Source organism: Lepidochelys olivacea, assembly GCF_965140295.1.
Source record: "Lepidochelys olivacea isolate rLepOli2 genome assembly, chromosome: 9".
Lineage (NCBI taxonomy): Eukaryota > Metazoa > Chordata > Testudines > Cheloniidae > Lepidochelys > Lepidochelys olivacea.
In genome coordinates, this window is record NC_140419.1 from 28,418,926 (window position 1) to 28,441,378 (window position 22,453).

At 43.4% G+C, this 22,453-nt stretch overlaps 1 protein-coding gene across 1 annotated transcript in view; it reads left to right on the plus strand.

The window, feature by feature from the left end:
• The window catches only part of WWTR1 (WW domain containing transcription regulator 1), a 122,231-nt gene that overhangs the window by 84,558 nt on the left and 15,220 nt on the right, over positions 1-22,453 (plus strand). Inside the window, exon 3 of the mRNA XM_084639012.1 lies at positions 11,288-11,493. Within this exon, the coding sequence (XP_084495138.1) occupies positions 11,288-11,493 (206 nt within the window). The remainder of the gene's footprint in view (positions 1-11,287; positions 11,494-22,453) is intronic.

The following is a 22,453-nucleotide window of genomic DNA, read 5'->3' on the forward strand; positions in this document are numbered from 1 at the left end:
ACCACCTCCCTAGGCAATTTATTCCAGTGCTTAACCACTCTGACAATCAGGAATTTTTTCCTAATGTCTAATCTAAACCTCCCTTGCTGCAATTTAAGCCCATTGCTTCTTGTCCTATCCTTAGAGGTTAAGAAGAACCATTTTTCTCCCTGCTCCTTGTAACAACCTTTTATGTACTTGAAAACAATTATCATGTCCCCTCTCAGTGTTCTCTTTTCCAGACTAAACAAACTCAATTTTTTCAGTATTCCTTCATAGATCATGTTTTCTAGAACTTTAATAATTTTTGTTGCTCTACTCTGGACTTTTTCCAATTTTTCCACATCTTTCCTGAAATCTGGCACCCAGAACTGGACACTCCAGTTGAGGCCTAATCAACATGAAGTAGAGCGGAAGAATTACTTCTCGTGTCTTGCTTACAGCACTCTTGCTAATACATCCCAGAATGATCTTCGCTTTTTTTGCAACAGTGTTACACTATTGATGCATATTTAGCTTGTGGTCCACTATGACCCCAGATCCGTTTCTGCAGTACTCCTTCCTAGGCAATCATTTCCCATTTTGTATGTGTGCAACTGATTGTTCCTTCCTAAGTGGAGTACTTTGCATTTGTCCATATTGAACTTCATTCTGTTTACTTCAGACCATTTCTCCAGTTTGTCCAGATCATGTTGAATTATAATCCTATCCTCCAAAGCGTTTGCAACCCCTCCCAGCTTGGTATCATATGCAGACTTTATAAGTGTACTCTTATGTTGACTGTTACTGGCTTTCAGGAGCCACTGACAATACCATCAATACAAACTTCCCTGGTGAGGGCATGCTCCGCCGACACAAAGAGCCAAGTGGCACATACACAAGCGATTTAATAATTCTGGTGGCTGCATGCCACCATAAGTGAGGTCAACATAATATTGTCGGTTAGACATGGCCTTAATAAAGACACTGGATGTATGGCTTATTATAACAATCTGTAACTCAGTAACCCTCCTTTTTTGTCCTATGAATGCAGAGGTGCCACTTCACCTTAAATGGTCTGTCAAGGTTCCTCCCCCACTCTGAACTCTAGGGTACAGATGTGGGGATCTGCATGAAAAACCTCCTAAGCTTATCTTTACCAGCTTAGGTCAAAAACTTCCCCAAGGTACAAAATATTACACCCGTTATCCTTGGACTGGCCGCTACCACCACCAAACTAATACTGGTTACTGGGGAAGAGCTGTTTGGACGCGTCCTTCCCGCCAAAATACTTCCCAAAACCTTGCACCCCACTTCCTGGACAAGGTTTGGTAAAAAGCCTCACCAATTTGCCTAGGTGACTACAGACCCAGACCCTTGGATCTTAAGAACAATGAACAATCCTCCCAACACTTGCACCCCCCCTTTCCTGGGAAATGTTGGATAAAAAGCCTCACCAATTTGCATAGGTGACCACAGACCCAAACCCTTGGATCTGAGAACAATGAAAAAGCATTCAGTGTTTTACAAGAAGACTTTTAATAAAAAATAGAAGTAAATAGAAATAAAGAAATCCCCCCTGTAAAATCAGGATGGTAGATATCTTACAGGGTAATTAGATTCAAAAACATAGAGAACCCCTCTAGGCAAAACCTTAAGTTACAAAAAAGATACACAGACAGAAATAGTTATTCTATTCAGCACAATTCTTTTCTCAGCCATTTAAAGAAATCATAATCTAACACATACCTAGCTAGATTACTTACTAAAAGTTCTAAGGCTCCATTCCTGGTCTATCCCTGGCAGAAACCAGCATACAGACAGACACAGACCCTTTGTTTCTCTCCCTCCTCCCAGCTTTTGAAAGTATCTTGTCTCCTCATTGGTCATTTTGGTCAGGTGCCAGTGAGGTTACCTTTAGCTTCTTAACCCTTTACAGGTGAGAGGAGCTTTCCCCTGGCCAGGAGGGATTTCAAAGGGGTTTACCCTTCCCTTTATATTTATGACATGGTCTCTTAGAATATGTGTTAACTACTGTGACAAAGTTCCTGCTCTACCTTGGTGGGTCTTGCACTTATTGGCGGATTTACTCGCCTTGGAGCTTCACGGCAGTCCTCAGCTTGGCCATTTTTCTGAACCCACAGTCCAGGTCGACTCTTCCTGTGTCTGACCAGGAGTTGGGAGGATTTGGGGGGAACCCGGGCCCGCCCTCTACTCTGGGTTCCAGCCCAGGGACCTGTGGAATGCAGCTGTCTGGAGTACCTTCTGGAACAGCTGTGCGACAGCTACAACTCCCTGGGCTACTTCCCCATGGCCTCCTCCCAAGACCTTCTTTATCCTCACCACAGGACCTTCCTCCTGGTGTCTGATAACGCTTGTACACCTCAGTCCTTCAACAGTCCACTTTGTCACTCTCAGCTCCTAGTGCCTCTTGCTCTCAGCTCCTCACATGCACACCACAAACTGAAGTGAGCTCCTTTTTAAAACCCAGGTGTCCTGATTAGCCTGCCTTAATTGATTCTAGCAGCTTCTTGATTGGCTGCAGGTGTTCTAATCAGCCTGTCTTAATTGTCTCTGATTGTTCTGGAACCTTCCCTGTTACCTTACCCAGGGAAAAGGGACCCACTTAGCCTGGGGCTAATATATCTGCCTTCTATTACTCTCCTATAGCCATCTAGCCCGACCCTGTCACACTACTTACACTAAACAATCTGTGACACTCTGAGCATCTTTCCTAGATCTGAAGAAGAGCTCTGTGTAGCTTGAAAGCTTGTCTCTTTCATCAACAGAAATTGGTCCAATTACTTTACCCACCTTGTGTCTGTTATATCTTGGGACCAATATGGTTATAGCGACACTGCAAACAATCTTCTATATCTGACATTTTCAATGTGTCTTGCGAGTTATGACTGTGGAAAAACTGTATGCCTGTAGAACTGATAGTTATGCTGATACATAATTATCTCATCCCCATTTCACAAGCAACGTAGGCTGGAAAAACTGACTTGTCTGAAGACTCAAACTGACCTACAGGAATAGTTCCAGGTGATCCAGAACTTGGAGGCCCTTCTTAAGACCTATCCTAGGAGTGACAGTTCTAGAACAGCACTATTTCTCTGTGGATCCAAGTTCTGCCTGGCAAGGACCAATGTTCCAGCAGAACTGAGATCCAGAGAGCCATCTATGGAGACGGCCCAGAGAGCACAGGCAGTGGAATGGTCCTACCTCTCCCTTGTTCCTGGCTGTATTTGAAATCAGTATTGTGTTGTTTTGTACTTTATAAGGCATGATCTAAGATGCTTCCCTAAATTCAAACACAAGAGGCAGATAATGGCTGGAGGACACATATTGCAGTGAAAACACAGAGTCAGCTGGGCCCACAAGCAAATCACAATATGAAGCAGAGTCAGTTGGCACTTCCATCTCCTTATCTAAGGGAAGAAAAGACATCCCCTCCTGCCTCCCACATCCAGGCCCCAGTGGTTTTGGTTGGTAGACCCAGTTATAGTCACCAGAGGCCCGGACACCATCAGAGGCTTATCTTCTCTCCTTTTTTAGGAGCCCTTTCCTCCCTGGTCTGATGCTGCCTGTATACACCTAACCTACACAATGTTCTAATATAAAGGGCTCTCATATAAGATACTACCATCTCCTCCAGTGAAACTTTCAAAACTTTCCTTTAGGTAAATCATTATGTCAGATTCAGCTGATAGAAGTAGTTTATTGTTGGACGTGGAATGACTGATTTATTGTTTTGTTTGTTTATCAGCAAAATAATCATATGCTGTGTAGTGTACTTAATTATTCATGGGTCAAACAGTGTCATGTAATTTTTTATATTCCTGTTTAAACTGTTCACTGCACTAACACCAGCATCCAAGTCCATGCTTATAGCATGTAACCGTAATAAAATTGCTGGAAAGCAGAGGAAAGAAAGTACATTATAAGTTGTACATTTCAGTGACCTAATTCCCAAATACAGACTCAGTATTCAGAAGTGACTAGTTTTAGTGACTATTTTACAAAAAAAGAACCGATTTTCCATTCCACTTCCATGAAGCGAAAGACTCGGATCTGTTTTGGAGGGATGAAGGGGGTCATCACACTGGGAGGTTCACCTCCACAGCATTGTCCTGTTCTTCCCCTTCTCTCTTTTCTAGCCCCAGAGAAGCCCATCTGTGGTGCAAAAAGAGTATTGAGATCTGCTAGAGGCAGGAGAGCTGTGGGCTATAGAATTTCTGGTGTGGACAGCACCGTGTGGGCGGGAGAAGTTTTCCTGCCTACATAGCTTCTGCCACTCGCAGGGGCTGAAGCAGTTAAGCCGATGGGAGCGCTCTCTCCTGTCAGCTTAGAGCAGCTATATTAGAGAGCTCTGCGCTGCTGTAAACTTTCCAGTGTAGCTGTGCCAGTAGACATCCATGACTAACACATTCCATAAGACTGCTACAATTCAAGCTGTCACCCTGCTCTTCCCTCAGAGAATCTGCACAGGCAGGATGTTTGTCTAGTGATATTTTCATAGCCTTTTTCAGTCTCAGCATTTTACATTTGTCCCATAGTTTCAAAAGTTTTGCACTTAAGAAGAATCCCATACATTGTAATTTCCCTCAAGAGATCAATGATGTTGGGCTTGATTTTCCTCTCACTTAGGCCCAGATCCTGCAGAGATTTAAACACATGCTTACGTACATATGGGAAGTTAAGTACTTGCATAACTGTTTGCAGTATTAAGGACTTATCCCAGTTTTACATGATGTAACTCAGACTTCAGTGGAGTTATTCCTGATTTACATAAGAAGACAATCAGATCCTCTATGTCTTAGGCCTTGTCTACACTACACAGTTTTGTTAACAAAAGCCGGTTTTGTTGACAAAACAGTGGACGTGTACACAATGCAATGCTCCTTCTGCCGGCAAAACTCTCCTGCTTTGCTGACAAAATAAAGCCACCTTGAAGAGAGGTATAGAGCTTTTTGTGGCAAAGTTGTATAAACAAAGTGTCAATGTAGACACCGCACTTGGTTATGTCATTGTAAGTGGCCTCCAAGAGGTGTCCCACAATGTCCATCCTGACCTCTCTGGTCAGCAGTTCGAACTCTACTGCCCTGCACCCAGATATACAGGCATCTGCCCCTCCCACTTTGAAGGCCCGGGAATTTTTGAAATTGCACTTCCTGTTTGCTCTGTGTGGCGAGCTCACATCGCATCTTTCCAGCTGACCAGGGCAGCTCCATGCAGCAAACGCTCTCCCGCTTGGAGCACACCTGAGTTGTTGGATCTGCTGGTAATGTGGGGAGAGGAGGCTGTGCAGTCCCAGCTCCACTCCAGCCGTAGGAACTTCGATACATTTGGGCAGACTTCCTGTGGCTTGTTGGATAAGGGCTAAAACCGGGACACGTGTCAGTGCCATGCGAGGATAAAGGAGCTGAGGTTGGCATACCAGAAGGCAAGGGAGGCCAACTGTGCTCTGCCAAAGACCTGCCACTTTTATAAAGAGCTGGACGCCATCCTTGGCGGCAATCCCACCTCCATGAGCCCCATTAAAACTTCATTGGGACTGGAGGTGGCAGACAATGGACTCAACCCCAAGGATGAAGTCTTGGAAGAGGAAGTCGAGTTGGAGGATGATGTGGAGCACGCAGCAGGGTCTAGCCAGTCCCAGCAGTCTGTCTCTGGCATGCATGATGCAGGAGAGGAGAGCCCTGGTAAGTGACCTTTTTGAGTTGATGCTGCTTGGTTATATGAGGGCTGTATATATATAGGGCTGTCCTTTGCTCTGAATATTCTAGAAGTGGGAGAAGGGACAGAAATGTACAAGACAAGATGTGTTTCTGTGTGCTCCACATTTCCTTGTGCAGCTAAGCAGTGCATTAATGCATACTGAGATTTCACTGGAATCTTCCAGAGAGATCTCTAGGAAACTTTCCTGAAGGTACTCGCCAAACCTCTGCTGAAGGTTCCTTGGCAGAGCTGGTTTGTTCCTTCCCCCGTTGTAGGAAACTTTCCCATGCCAATCGACAATCACTTGTGCAGGGACCAAAGTGGCACACAGACAAGCAGCATAGGGACCAGATCTGAAGCCGCACATGTACAGGAGATGCACCCTTGCTAACGCTCAGGAGTGAGATATCTGCTTCAATGACCCCCACCTGTGAAAAAGGGTGGCAGAATTTACAATATTGTCCTTAGTCACCTGCAGTGATCCCCTTAAAAAACACCTAGACCCTTTGCCCTATCTTGAGCACTGAATCTCCCACTGCTCCCCCCCCCCACCCTCCCCCCAGCCAAACTCACTGTATTTGCCGAGAACACAGGGAGTGGAGAGAGACCCTGAAGGAAAAATTTAAAATAGAAAGACAGGAGAGAAAGGAGCACATTGTAAAGGGCCAGGAGTGGATGATAAAAGTGATGGAGGAGCAAACAGAGATGTTGAACTCCCTAATCACGCTCCAGGTAGAACACATGCATACTCGCTTCCCCCTGCAGCTGATACAGAACTGCTTTCCATGTCCTCCCCAAACTCCTCCCACACATTCCTTGCAACTTTCCAGAACGTCTCGGTAGCCCATTCACTCCACCCCTTCAGACAGCATCCAAAATGATAATTGGACTTACACACAGCTATGAGAGCCTACAGTGCCCAGCCCTCTTATCTCTCTTCCCACCAAATCTTTTGTGTGCGTTGTTAACTGATATTAAATAAAAACAAACTCTCTGAAAGATAACCAATCTTTATTTGTCTCCTACAGGTAGTGGTTGCTGCTGGGAGTAATACATAGCAATTTGATCATTTGCTGACTACGAATTCTGGTCAGGAATCATCAGAATTTTCATGCAAGGCAGCAAGCTAACAAAAGCATGGCAGAGTACTGTACTGAAAGACACATTACTGGTGCTCATTGTCAAAATGTCACTTCAAAGCCTCTCTGATTCAGATAGCCCCCTATTGTGCCCCTCTAATAGCCATGGTATCTGGCTGCTCCAATTCAGCAGCCAGGTGATCCACCTCCACATTCCACCCTGGGGAAAATTTTTCACTCTTAGCCTCACAAATACTATGGAACACTCAGCAGGCTGCTATGACCATGGGAATATTTTCCTTATTTAGGTCTAACCTGCCATAAAGGCAGCACCAGCATGCTTTTAATATGCCAAAGGTGCATTCTACAGTCATTCTGCACCTGTTCAGCCTATTGTTGAAGCATTTCTTGCTGTTGTCCAGGTTTCCCATATAAGGCTTCATGAGCCATGGGAGTAAGGGGTGTGCTGGGTCTCCCAGGATCACTGTGGGCATTTCAACATCCCCCCACTGGAATCTTCTGGTCTGGAAAGAAAGTTCCTGCTTGGAGCTTTCTATACATGCTAGTGTTCCTGAAGATGGATGTGTCATGCACCTTCCTGGACCACCCCGTGTTGATGTCAGTGAAACACCCACGGTTATCCTGCAGTGCCATAGAGAAGTATCCCTTTGTATTGATGTACTCCATCGCAAGATGGTCCGGGGCCAAAATTGGAATACGTCAGCCATCTATTGCCCCAAAGCCATCCACTGTTTTCCACACATAGCCAAGAGTCACAGTCCTTCGTAGTCCATGTGATTAATGACCCTGCACACTTGCGTTAACACAGCCCCAACAGTTGACTTCCTGACACAACTGATTTATGACTGATCGGTAGTAGTCTAGAGTCGCCAGCTTCCACACAGCGATCACCACATGCTTCTCCACCGAGAAGGCAGACCTCATTTTGGTGTCTTTGCATTGCAGTGCTGGGGCGAGTTCTGCACACAGTTCCAAGAAGGTGGCTTTCCACATCAGAAAGTTCTGCAGCCACTGCTTGTCATCCCAGACCTGCATAATGATGTCACCACTTGGTGCTTGTTTCCCCAGCCCAAAACTAATGTTCCACTGTGTTCAGCTGCTCCCTGAATGCCAGAAGTAATCTGGTGTTGTTTCTTTCCATTGCACACAGCAACTCTGATTCCTGTTCAGAGATTGGGTGCTCATGATTTACTGCATGACCATCTGTGACATGTTCATAAAAGTGACCACAACAGTAGAGAGCAGTGCAGGGTCCATCCTTTCAGACAGCGATGGCTAGAACACAGTAAGCAGGGGCCGTGGAAAAATGCCATGAAACACAGTCGAAAGCCCCTGGAATGCTGGGACAGAAAAAAACTGCATCATAGGACGTTGAGCTTGCATGCATGATGCACTGTGATCCACTCCACCTTCCCACAGCTTCTAGCTGCAGAAGGTGGCAAGTAGCACGGTGGGATAGCTACCCACAGTGCACTGCTCTCACTGTTGATGCAAGAGCACCAACTGTGGACACATACAAGTGATGTAATTAAACCAGTTTCTGATCGTCTGGGTAACTTGCCTCGACAAAACTGTGTAGTGTAGACATGGCCTCAGAAACATAGTTTGAGCAGTGCTTGCTGTTTTGCAATAGTCCCTGTTGCTCATTCTATCTTTATTGTTATCTACAATACTGAAAGACCAGATACGCTGAAGGTCAGACATCCACATAATATACTCATCCTGGTCTGAAGACAGGAAGAGAAACCAGCTAAAATTTTGGCTTTCTTTGTGATAGGAGCAACAATGAGAAAAAGATAAGAGATAAAAATCCGTGCTCCTTTGGAAGGAAAAACTTCTTTAACATTTTCCTTGTAAGACAGTGTTCTGAGATTAGGGGTGTTCTTGTTTGGAGAGGGAAGCTTGTCTATTTGGGTTATTCCTTACTTAAAAGACTGGCAATGGAACAGCCAGAGAAGGTCAATAAACTTTTAAGGAACTTTGTGGCTGCCAACCATTATCCAATCTGGATTCAGACAATGCATGTGGAGAACTTTATTGTTAGTTGTTGTTATTTTGGTTCATTGGTTGGCTTTTTGTTTTGTTTTTGGGGGGACAGGGGAAATTAAGTGCACTGTTTTAGTGCTCATGAAAAGTATTGGATTGACAACACTGGAAACTGAAGTATTCCACCCATGGATAATATGGAGCACAAACAGTAGTGCAGGCTTCCCTACCTACGTGGGTAGTGTAGACAAGCTTTATCACCAATGGAGAGCTCTCCTGGTGATTAAAAAAAGAATCACCCCGAAAGAGCGGTAGTAGCCACACTCCCAGCAATGAAGCGCTGTCTCTACTGGCACTTTTCAGCGCTAAAACTTTTGTTGCTCAGGGGGACGTTTTTTCACACTTCTGAACGACTAAAGTTTTAGCACTGAAAGTGGCAGTGTAGACACAGCCTAACACTCTGACCAGTCTATTTCTGGTGTTGTTTGGGAAGCATTCAGTTAGCTTCAGTGGAGTTAAATCAATTTTAGTTGAAAAAAGCTTCCCCTCCTCACCTTCCATCTGCAGAGCTATCCTCCAAAGACAAATGTTTTGAATACTCCATCAAGGGCGCGGTTTGATGAGTCTACTCCAAATCTGAATGCTCCCACAGATAAGATTTCAAATGTTAATAAAGTTTGCTGAGGAGTATCTAGATCTTCTTTGTAAGACATTAACTATATCAGACACTCTGTACATACAATCCAAAAATCTTAAAAGATTTACATGTGCCTCTGTTGTAAACAGATCTAAATTAGTCTTTGTAATCTCTAATTTATTATACTTTTCATTTTGAAAAGAGTCTAAGGGCTAGTCTACACTTACAGTGCTTCATCGATGCAGCTGCACCACTATAGAGTTTAATGAAGATGCTACCTATACTGACGGGAGAGCTGCTCCCATCTGCATAGATCTCCACCTCCCCTCCCATCAACATAGCACTGTCTACACAAGGGGTTATGTCGGTATAACTATGTTGTTCAGGGGTGTGGATTTTCGACAACTTGGAGCTACATAGCTATACCAACATAAGTTTTTAGTGTACACCGGGACTTAAATTGTGAACTTGAAAGTCAGTCTTATCTGATTCAGTTAACCTTATGTAGTTACACCAGTGATGAATTTGGGCTATTCTGTTTAGTAAAAACTTTTTAAAGTCTGCATTTTGAAAGGCACATGGAATCCAGTTTATTCCTGGTATATTCTCTCAATGCAAGGTGTGTTTTCCCTCCTAATTTTGCTAAAGAGATTGGTTTAATGTACTAGCAACTTGTAAATTACACTGTTTTTCTATTCATAACAGTTCTCATACTGTAAGCACAGATGGCTAACTTTCCACTGACTGCAGCCAAAAAACAAAATGGCTGATGCCATGTGGGAAAAAAGAGGTACTCTTTGTTCAAAAGGCACAAAAACATCTGTCAGGAAAAGTGGGCAACGGCCAGTTGATCTGTATTTATTACTATTTCTTTGTTTTTTTATTTATGAAAGTCCTCATGATTCAGATTAACTCTGTTTGCACCATATTTATTACTGTTTCACCTACCTTGAAATGTGAACTGTAAGAGCTTTAATAAACGCACTAAAAGGCTATCTAGTTTCATTGCAACTCTTGTTGGTATCTGGTATCATACTCTGTTGAACTAATTTTGTTACTTCTAAGAGCCACGCTTGTCATTGGTTCTCATCATATAACACTCCCTCTCTCTATGGTACTTTATGGCCCCCGTTACCTTAGTATCAGTGTGCCTCACAATCTTTAATGTGTTTTATCATTACAATGCTCCTGTGATGTAGGGAAAAGCTATTATTTCCTCTTTTACGGATGAGGCTGAGAGAGAGTAAGGCTTGAAATCAATGGGAGTTAGGAACTAAACACATGTGAGGATCTGGGCCTAAGTCATTTCTCCAAGGTCACACTGGAAGTCTGTAGTAAGGCAGGGAATTGAACCTGGGTCTCCTGCATCACAGGCTAGCCCCCTAACTCATGGGAAAGCATTATCTCCTCTAATGATGTACAGAAGTTCTTTTTCCACCAGTTGTGGAAAAACACCACTGTTACAAAACTGTCAAGACCACTGACTCATTCTACAAAAATTCAGTTAGGTTCCTCAATAAAATAAACATCTAAATAATGAAAATATTTCAGCCAGGTTATTACATGGTGTAGACTTAGTCACGTACAAGGGAATGTATTGAATTTTAAAAATCTATATACTTTACTATATAACATTAGATATGTATTGGAACATATCAGGGTTTACCCTAAACTGAACTTTTGGTTTTGAATCTTAAACGATGACAACTAATTATTAAATAATTACTTATGTCAAATCTCATCAGAGGGAGTAGTTGCTATTTATCTATGTGTGAACAATAACTGTACACTGAATGCAGATGGAGAACATATGTACTGTGCCCTCTGTTGTCTTAAAGTAGAATTCAGACACTAACGTAACAGGTTTAATCGTTTTCTTTCATAGTAATGAATCACCAACACCAGCAACAAATGACACCAAGTACAGCCATGTCCCAGCAGAGCCATCCTACCCAGAACCCCCAGGGTGGGTTGTTGAACATGCCCAATGCACTGACTACCCAGCAACAGCAGCAACAGAAGCTGAGGCTTCAAAGGATCCAAATGGAAAGGGAGAGAATTAGGATGCGCCAGGAGGAGCTCCTGCGACAGGTACTGTTACTCTTTCTGCAAACATTTTTCATTTGATGCATCAAATTATGTTTTTTTCTCTGCACAAACAGCAAACAAGTACAGGCAGAATTAATTTTTCTTTTCGATAAAGAGAACAAAAAAAGAAAATAGTCTTAGCGAGTACACGATGTTTGTGTTTCTTTTCACAAACTGCACTGAAGAGAATGCAAAGTGGCTACTTATTTCTGCATCTAGCAGCCCTTAGAAATGTAAAGGTGCAGTATACAGAAAAAGAAGTCCTGACAGTTTCATAACTAAATACACAATAGCTATAACAGCAGAGAGTAGGGATCAAATTCTGCTCTTTTGCAACTGTGTAAATCCAAAGTAACTCTGTTGATCTCAGCTGAATTTTCACTGATTTGAGTAAAAGCAGAATTTGGCTCTAGTTTAACACTGTGGGCCAAATCTTGGTCCCATTAAAGACAATGGCAAAACTCCCAGAACTTGTTCCCAACAGTCTGTCTTAGAGGTTTGGGGCCAAATTTTGTCACTGGTGGCATTTTGTCCTTTGATTACAGTACAACTTTGAGTTACATCTCACATGAATGTGGTCTGGCTGGTAATTTTTCCAGGGGCAGTGAGGTTTTTTGTTTTTTGTTTTTTTTGTTCTTTTACGTTTTGTGTATTCTTATTTTTAAGGCTCAGTTTTATAATGACTCATACAGTACAAATAGATATGTAGCTTCCTTTGCGCTGCTTTAAGGAAATAAACAGTTTTAACAATTGCAAAGGATGTGTTCCTTCTGTTAGGGAGTACTCTGCTGATGATGTTATGTTTTACACAGTATATTAATCAACTTCCTTAGGGAACACAGTGTGAATTGAGTACGTTTTATTGAGGATCTTATGGTCATATAATGGCCTTGTATATGGGCAGTCAGAGTTCCAAACATGTCAAAAAAAGATGCACTTTCACCAAAGAAAAATCTTAGAAATCTGTTGCTTTAATTATTATTTCATGACTACAGTCTTCTTGACTGGGGCTTTGTGCCTAAACACATGTGGTTATTTCAGGGTAACATTTGTTTATACTGTATTCTAAATACAGTATCACATTTCTTGGCAGCAAATAGAAGTATGTTTTCTCTTACGGTATTGACACCAATTGGCATAATATTTCTAGTGTTTTATTAGTATACTGTAAATTGTACCAGTGTTTGTTTGCTTGTGATAGTCACTATCACAATATAATTGTGAAAGTCCTTATTTTGATATTAGATATTTCTTTTATAGTGATTGGTGCAAGTAGCAAAGAGGATCTCAAATCAAAATTCCTTATGTAAACGCCCCTAGTCTGTGGCAGAATCTGACCTCTGACTGTCTTGCCACAACTAAGTGAACAACATTGATCTCTACTTTTTTTTTTTTACCTAGGGAGGTGAATTAATGAGGGAAGATGTGTTAGTGATGACAATAGACTGGAATGTTTAGAACATATTGTGGGGAGCAAGGAGCAAAAGAGTCATCATGTCTTTGAAGCTTTTAAGAGGGAAACAGAGATCTGGATTATCAAAGCAGATGTTACCAGAAAGGGATGTTCGCCTGCCCATGTAGGACCTAACTTATTTTTGGACAGATGGAAAGTTTCCTCAAAGCCACAAATTAACAGCAAGCTGGTTCGTTTCTCCTTGCCAATATGTGGCAAAAATGTAATGAATAGTGATTACCTCCTTTTCCTCTGTTAGCCTCAAAGTGGCTAGGAGCATTACTAATAAAAGGAATAAGAAGTTCAAGGTCCTTCCAGAATATTTTACCATGTATTTCTGCCATCAAAACTTTGGGACATCTCCAGTCTGGAGTTCTTCTTTCTTGGAGTCTTATTTAAGTTATCACTGTAACAATAGTATCTACAGATGAATTGCAAAGAATCAACAATTGTCCTCTATTTGGGGATTTCCCATGTGTAGCTGTTAATGCAGATTTTGGCTCAAAGTTACAGGTTCTGCTATCAAATACTGGTGTTCTGTACCAGCACAGGAAGGATTGCTGACATAGTGAGAAAGGACACCTATTTTAACTATATGATGTAAAGAGTAGAACTGGACAAATATAGCATAAGAGAATTTGCAAATACCCTTTCTAATAAAACATGCTAATTTGCTTCACTAGTGTTTACAACTCCTTTCATCTTTTTTTCTGCAAATTTGTATGAACACATTTAAACATTTTTTTTAAGGTTGCATCAAAACACTTTGAAACTTTGCATAACACCGTCTAGCTACATTTGTAAAAAACAAGAATAAAAATCAAAGATCAAAATGCAATCCTGTTATAGGCCTGGATCCAGCAAAGCCCTTAAACACATGCCAAATTTTAAGCATCTGAATAGTTCCAATGCCTTCAGTAGAACTACTCACATGTTTATAGTTAGGCATATACTTAAGAACCTTGCTGAATTGGGGCCACAAAGCAGAGACAACTCCACTGAAGCCAGTTGAATTTTACCTGCTTATGCCAGTAAGAAAAAAAAATGTATCTTTGCAATCTATAGCTTGTAGTCTTAATAGACAGGAACTTTATGAACTTCCTGTCAGCAGTCATAGCAGTACTGAGGCCTAGCAGGATGATGAAGTGTAGCAAACCCCTGAGGGGCTTCATTGTTGACACATTGTTATTCCTATCCTAATCCTTCACTGCTGCTTTTGCTTTTTTTAATGCAACCTGTCTAAGGAAAAAAATGCTGAGTAAGTGTATGCGCTTGCTGCTAGGCGACCGAAATGAGGTGAAAAGGGTTTGGGTGAAAGGGAGTGGAATTCTTTTGGCAGGTCCCTCAAATCTCCTTTCAGCTTGACAGCAGCTGCTGGCTGGCTGGCTCTTTCCAGTCATTCCTGTCTCTGCAGCTGCCCTGCTGGAGAGACACACCCAGCAGTGAAGAAATACAGAGTTCTAGGAGGTTTCTAGTTAAGAGTGTTTGTTTTTCCCCTCCCCTTCGTTTTAGGAGGTGAAGGCTAGCATTTGAAAAAGTAACAATTCTCTTTCCTTCAGCAATTGAATGGGGAGCTGAGCAGTTGATGTTTAAGAAGGGTTCTTTGTTTCATAAAGCACAATGTGACTCAGTTTTCATTTGAATCTTCCCTTGCCTGGTCATTTCAGAAGCATTTCATTTTCCCAATTTCTTTTCCTCTGATTATTTTTGTCAGTCTTGCAGAGAAAAAATGGCACGCCAGCCTTTCTAAAATCCCTTGGAGATGGAAGTTATTAGAGGAGCTGTCAGTGGGAAAGGTCTGAAAGGGTCACACAAAGAAAGTGTCCTGTTTCCATTCTCTCTTTATGAGCTGAATGGTTGTGTAAGAGTGTTGAACTTCAGAAACTTTTCACCTTGTCATGAAGTGTAGGGGAAACCAAGCCAAGGTCATGTTTCCCATGGGGTTCATCCCAGATGTCACCTTCATGGGTGCAGAGGGATCAGCAGAATTCTGCAGTTCTAATTCAGAAAAGGGAAGGTATGGGGAGCCTGAACAAGGGAGAAGCAGCATGGGGGAGGATCCAGATGCAGATCCACCAGTATTTTGTCCTTGGGGGGGGAGCTCACTGGCTGCTGGGCTCCTAAAGTCCTGGCGCTGCAGCAACAGTCCAAAGGGAAGGATTCCTTTTCTCCATTCCCTGTGAGTATACCCAGTGCACAGCCTGGTCATTAGCCCTATGTATTGAAAGCACACACAATGTCTAAATGCTCAATTTTCTATCATAAGTGAGAGGACCAGCAGGAGAGGTATTATAATGACTAGCAATATAAAACCAGTCTCTCTTCCCATTCTGAAAGGGCGGTTTGGAAGCTGAGCATGTGCAGTAAGATATTTCTCAGGAAGGGTTGCAGGAAATGTGACAGTGGATCTCTAGAATCCTTTGGGATACAGTTAAAAGGAGGTTTACATCAGAAGTATGTACAAATACAATGAATAATTCAATATGCTGCACCCCTTTGAAGCCTATAAAGATTTTGGCAGCTTTAGCAAATACCCACCGAAGAAGCAGGCATTTTGACAATGTTGTAATCTCAGGATACTGCATTTATTTTTCTTTTTGTTTCCACTGATTCCCCATCCTCTTCCCTTTTTGACAACATCCACTGCAATGCCAGGTAGATTATTATGGGTATTCACTTCTCTTTGAAGTGAATGCCAAAGGCTGCCTGAATTGGTCAGCAGGAGGAACTCCTCCTTCGGCTTTTTACTGTCTAGAAAGCTAGAGACCGACAGCATGTGTCTCCAAACCTGTCATCCACATGGCACTGGAACAGCACACTGCCAGGCACTTCAGTTATAAGGATGCCTAATACTGTGTTGCAGGGCTAGATAGTAACTAGTCCTGCAGTGCTGTACAAAAGGAAGGAAGTGGCAAATAGTCCTGTGGCACCTTATAGACTAACAGACGTGTTGGAGCATAAGCTTTTGTGAGTGAATACCCACTTCATCGGATGCATATCCGACGAAGGAAGGAAGGAGCATCAGGAGCCTTTTCCCTTGTGCCCCTGTGCATTGTTCAGGAAGTCATGGTCTTTGTTGCATTATCACCCAAGGAACAAGAGAATATATCATTGACAGCAGTGCTTATAAGGGGGCTCCACACTGCATCCCCTGCACCAGAAAGCAGAGTTGGACCAGAGCAGGGAAGGAGTAATGATGATAATGAAGCTAGTCACCTTGATTTCAAAGACAACATGGACAATCAGAGTTTGTACTAATGGGACATTGCATGACTCCATAGAACAATTCAGGAAGAACAATGTTGATAGCACTGGCCAAAGAGCCATTTGCCTAGTTGTGTTGATTGAGCTGCATGTTGTTTCCATGCCTGACGCAGTGTTTCCAGCAGCTCAGTGCGATTCTTCTCAAAAGTGTGGACACCCACCCTTAAGACATGGTGTCATGGAATAAGATCCATCACCAGTTGCTCAATGGTCGAGTCAGAAATGTTGGTTTTGCACAGATTTTGTGTCAGGGTGCCTTTGAAATGTTTAATATACCCTCAGTGGTTATAATGGCGGAGTTAATTTGGAATACAAGACTTGTTTTGATAGATGTGATGCCATTTGAAGAGCTATGAGGGACTTCTTCTAACATCACAGCTAAGAATACACCAAAAGGGCTAGGAGCAAGGACACATTGTTGCTTCACCCCATTTGTGATTGGAAATGGGTCTGTTAGGGCAGTGGTTTGAAAACTGCGTGTCACGACCCAGTACTGGGTCTTGGAATGTAAGGCACTGGATCGCGGCAGCTCTGGTTAGCACCACCGACCGGCCATTAAAAGTCCCGTCGGCGGTGCTGCCCGGCTAAGGCAGGCTAGTCCCTACGTGTTCTGACAGCATGCGGTGCCCCAGAAGCGGCCAGCAGCAGGTCCAGCTCCTAGGCTGAGGTGGGGGGCCCCACAGGGCTCTGTGTGCTACCCCCACCCCGAGCACCGGCTTTGCACTCCCATTGGCCGATACCCTGCGAATGGGATCTGAGAGGGCAGTGCCTGTGGGCAAGAGCTGCGCGGAGCTGCTTGCGCGCCTCGGTCTAGGATCCGGACCTGATGCTGGCTGCTGCCGGGGCGCAGCGTGTTCCGCGGTGCCAGGACAGGCAGGAAGCCTGCCTTAGTACCCCTGCTGCGCCACTGGCCGGGAGCTACCTGAGGTGATCCTGCGGCCCAACCCCCTGTCCCAGCTCTGATCCCCCCACCCAAACTCAGAGCCCCTTACTGCATCTCCAAATCTCCAAACCCCTCATCCCCATCCCCACCCCAGAGCCTGCACCCCCAGCCCAGAGCTCTGACACCCTCCTGCAACCCTGCCCCAGAGATCCCTCCCACACCCATCACCCCTCATTCCCGGCCCCACCGCACAGCCCTCACCCCCGCACCCCAACCCTCTGCACCAGCGCTGAGCCCCTCCCACCCCCCAAACCCCTCGTCCCCAGCTCTGTTGGGTCGCGGGTATCAACAATTTTCTTCAACTGGGTCGCTAGAAAAAAAGTTCGAAAACCACTGCTGTAGCTCCCTTGCTTTGTAGCTCAAAGACTGCCTTGATACTCAGGGCCTGTCTAAATCCTGGAGTGGAGTAAGCAATCCTCAAATAGATTGCTGACTATGCTATCGCTCTGAAGTAGAACAGTCTGAATCCAGATACTATATCTGGCTACGCAGTCAATTAATTTGGGCATGAATCTCTCCTAGTTGGACCAATCAGTAGTTGGCACCACATTTTCCAGAGAGCTCAGTATCTGAATTCCCTGGCTAAGTGATTATACCAGTTCAGCTGCAGCACAGAAAACACCCAGACAGTATTAAATTCCAAATACACGTTACAAGACTCTCAGTAGTTTGTGCAGGAGCAGTGAGTCCAGTGCTCTGGAAAGAATGGCCATTTTGTCAAAAATTTCTTAGTTGTGGAAGGAATGTTTTGAGAAAAATCTTCTGAAAGAGCTGACCATTTATCATATTGCCCACAAACTGAACAGCCTGATGAACATGAGGTACCATAGCTGTTAAACGCCTGATGTTATTTTGTTAAGTGAACTCTTATCTTCTCCCAAAAATGAAATTACCATAATCATAGTACCGGGAGAGAGTTACAGAAGTTAACCCAAAGTAACTCCACATTAACTGAAATTTATATTAGAAGGTTTGTGGGTATGTTTTCAGTGTACCAAAAAATTACAAATACAGTTCAAGAAAGTGTGACTTCTCAAAAATTCCTTCTCTTTCTACCAGCCACAAGAGCTTTCCTTCCATATGCCATGCTGGTGTGTGAATTTTCTCCTTTACAGCTACACCATAGGTTATACTGGTGAACCCCTTTTATTATTTTAATTTATTTATTTATTTATTTATTCATTAAGGAGATGGATCAGGGAGAGAGGCAGACAGCAATATATACCATATGCTGTCTGGTCTCTTCAATACATTTGAGTTCTGTAAAGTATTTTGCATCACAGTTCTCAGGAAAGAGCAAAGGCTGGATTCTTGCCTGTTTCTCAAAAAGAAAAGGAGGACTTGTGGCACCTTAGAGACTAACAAATTTATTTGAGCATAAGGGAGGGAGCCTTGCTCTTCCTCACTCTCCCTTCTCCTCTGCACAAGTTGGCCAGCATTCCATTGGGGAGTGCAGCCCCTGCTTCCATCTAGCTGCTGTCCCAAAGGGGGCAGTGTTAGGCTGGGAACATCACCCACCACCCTTTCTGTACCAATTCACAGAGCTGGCTGAGCAAAGAGCAAGGAGCACATTAAGCCCTCTCATGGGGTGGTGCTGCTACTGCTCTGGCATGTGCATTTTGGGAGCCCAGGCAGGAACAAGGGCCTGAGCCAGATAGAATTTCTCCCTGGGAGTCAAATTTGCAGTGCAACCTCTCTGTACCTGAGAGTTCCAAGGGCAGAATTTTGTCCTGTCACTGTATGGTATTTGTGACCGGTTGGGGATATGTCTGTGTCTGATTGTGAATTCCATTTTGTTTTATGAATCCCAATTTGTTTCAGGGACTCATATTTTGTATTGCAACTTCCTTTGTGGATTAGAGTATCCATTTTATAGCAGGGGCTTGACACTTATGTCTGAGAAATTATGACAAAGCAATAAAGAGCCATCAAAGCTGAATAACTCTTTTCTAGCGGTAGGGCCATTGACCTTTAATTAATCTCTACACAGAAGCCAACCGCGCGTGGGGAAGTGGACCCCAAAAATCTCCCATCTGAAGCACATGAGCAAAAAGGGGACAGAGACTGTTTTAAAAGAGGGATGCTTCACTAAGCAAAGGGCCAGACCACAAGCACAGGAAAGAAGACCAGGATAATGAAGGCAGGCAGGGCTACTTATCCTAAGGATGTTGCTCAAACCCAGGACAAACAGGAGGCATGAGATCAGACCAGGGGGATAGGGCGGAACAGGCTATGTTCAGGATTTAGTTATTTTCCAAAGATCTGTAACTCTGTCGTGTGCCCTGTTAAGAGTAAAGTGTATAGTTAAACAAATTCCTTTGTTAAGTCTGTGTTCCTTGCTTTCCAGCCACCTTGGTCTTGATGGATTTAACTAGAAACTGGAGTTCACACAGCCAGGTGGACTCTGGGGAATCTTGTCTAAGCAACTGAGGTCTTGGGATGGGTGGGCTGAGGCCCTAGTTCTGAGGTTTAAGAAGGCCCAACTGCAAGATGCCCATTGCCCAAGAAGGATATCATACACATGGTCTACACCTAAGATCATGCCTGTGAGACCCAGAGCTACGAACAGTGGCCAGCCTCTGCCCAGAACCAGCAGGGTTATTATAACTATGGGGATTCATCAGTTGGGTTCACGAACAGACTGGTCTATCCAGAGAGGAGAACCGGGCTAGGTTGTAATAGTATGGTATAGCAAACCAGTGTTGAACAGACCACAGGCTGTGGAGCCAGTGGGGGGTACCCAGGCCATGAGCCAACTACTTTTTGGCCAAGCCAAACCTGAGTGGCGTGGCAACCCCAGGCACCAGGTCACAATGCTACTCACTCAAATTTGGCTTGTCCGCCCCTTAGGCCAGGGTTTATATGCCCTTCTCTGGCCGTTGCATACCACCAGAACCTTTAATTTGTGTGGTCCCCCCACCACTATCAACAGTTACGCGTTGCCTCTGATGGAGGGGCAGTCAAGCCAAACCTGAGTGGCTCTGTGACCCCATGCATCAAGTCACCACACCACTTGCTCTGATTTGTAGTAGGTAGGTACAGGGACTAATAAGGATGGGTTAAGCTGCTGCAGGGCTGGGCACCTGAAAAGTGGAAGAGGAGGGTCAGGTTGGCAGGGAATCTGTGCCCCCTTCCCCCGCAAACACTTTAATTGCACTCTGCAGCCCCTGGAACAGACTACAATGGTGTTGGGAGTTGGCTTATCTTCTTGAGAGAACTGCATTAGTAGCACAACTGTCATTACTGATTGTAGATTAATAACCTGACACTTCATCTGGTTCATGATGAATTGACTTGGATTACATCTGCAACCCCTCTCTCCTCAGCCTTTGGAGCAACAGCCATTTATATAGGTGCCTCAAGCTCAAATTAGACTGTTGCTTTTCTTTTCTTTTGACCCTTTTGCGTTTCCTTAACAAGCAGCTGATCTCATGTGTGGCCACGTTGCATAACCTTGGAGACTGCAACACTGGAAAGGTACCAAGGGAATCAGGGTCTTGAAGGATGAGGTGCAGGTTGTTTGGTGTGTTTGAGAGGAGGGAGGCAGTTCCAATCATATGGGGCTTCATGGAAGAAGGCAGAAAATGGGAAAAGAAGGTACCTCAGTATTCCTGGGATAGGTTAATTAGAAAGTCTTCCATAGAGAGAGAAGGTATTTATCTCCATCCTCCATTTAACTTAAAACAGAGTCTATATAAGTGTATGTACAGATTGTTCAAAATCTTATTTGTCTTCTTCCCCCCACTTCCCTCCTGCCCATCGTTTTGATTTAACATAACACTTTCCCAATGACTTGGTAGACTAGTGGAGTGAAGACATCTTCCTGAGTAATGGAATTTACTAGTTACTATGAATTAACTATGTCTTTGACAGTGTTTGAGAATAATTATGGAAAATTACTTAGAGAGAGCTTTCAGCAGCCAGTATGTCACTACCTGTTGTAGAAACACAGGAAACCGGAATAGCATACCTGCTAGGCATTTGACAGTTTTAATCAAAAGAGTTTCAAAACTCCCTTGCTGTGCATCAACCTACTGATTGTCCACAAACATTCACTTCATTAATGGCCTTTCTCCTCAACCAGCGTGTGACCTGGATAACTCTTACCTGAGTAGATTTTCTTTGGCTGGGCTGTGATGCAGATTCCCTGTGATAGATAATTGGTAGATTCTCACAGTCATTGCTGGTTCATCACTAATATCACCTTTTCCAGCAAAGTATATTTTATAGACCAGTCTATTTCTACATTCATTTTTCTCTATTTCTAGTCATATTCAAGGACTTCTGCTATTACAAGTGGCACCAGAACTTGTTAAAATGTTGGGTTTATGTAGTGTGGTCCCTTGAGAGTACAGGCTGCTGCATACAGGAAGGTTTCCCAGTCACCTGTGCACAGACAGGATTATTCAGTCTGATATTCCTTACAGTTCCAATGAACTTATTTTGCATTCTGGAAATTGAAAAGCTGGCATGACATCCAGCAGGAACAAAATTTAGGTAATGAATGTGACCAAATTAAAAAATGTCACTTTTTAAACTTCACTATTTTTGGTGATGTACACAATGAGGTCCCAATCTTGATCTCATTGCAGCCAGTGAGAAAATTCCCAGTGACAGCAGGAGCAGGCCCAAAGTTTGCTTTTTTGTCCTGTGTGTTTTACCTGAGAAATAGATATCAAAAGTGATTTGGTTTTCGTTCTGCTTGGCAGTGACCAAATAAGTTACATGCAAGTCATGTCCTATGCTTTTCATCCATTGCCTTCTGCCCTTCCTTTGATTGGGGGGAACACCTCAAGAGCAGTGACACAAGCCTGAGCCAGTAAAAAGATGCCATCCATTCTGAATAGGACTTGGTCCCAAATGCCTGGGAGAGAAGTATACTACCGTCCTGGCCATAATATTTAGTTGTTTGGCCTCAGACACAGTTCTACTCTAGAGTATTGGCTAAACTTACTTGAAAATTATTTTACATCCTTGCAAACAGAATAAATAGTTCCCATATTGAGTCAGTATTTTCTGCCCCATGCCAAAATCTTATCATTAATAATGTATGAAGGCCCCAGTTATGACTGGAAAACATATTGCCCAAATTGCTAAAATATGGCCTTGAATGGCTTAAAGACTGCATTGTAGCAAAACAGATCCTAGCAAACCATCTGCATCTTTTTTTGTTCTTCTTCTTCTTCTTTCCTCCCTCTGCCCCATTATTCTCCCAGCTTGATTATTTTTGTTGATCTTTATATTTTATGCTTTGAAAAAATCCTTTTGAATAAGCTTTGGTGCAGTAGTAGAAATTTGCCAGT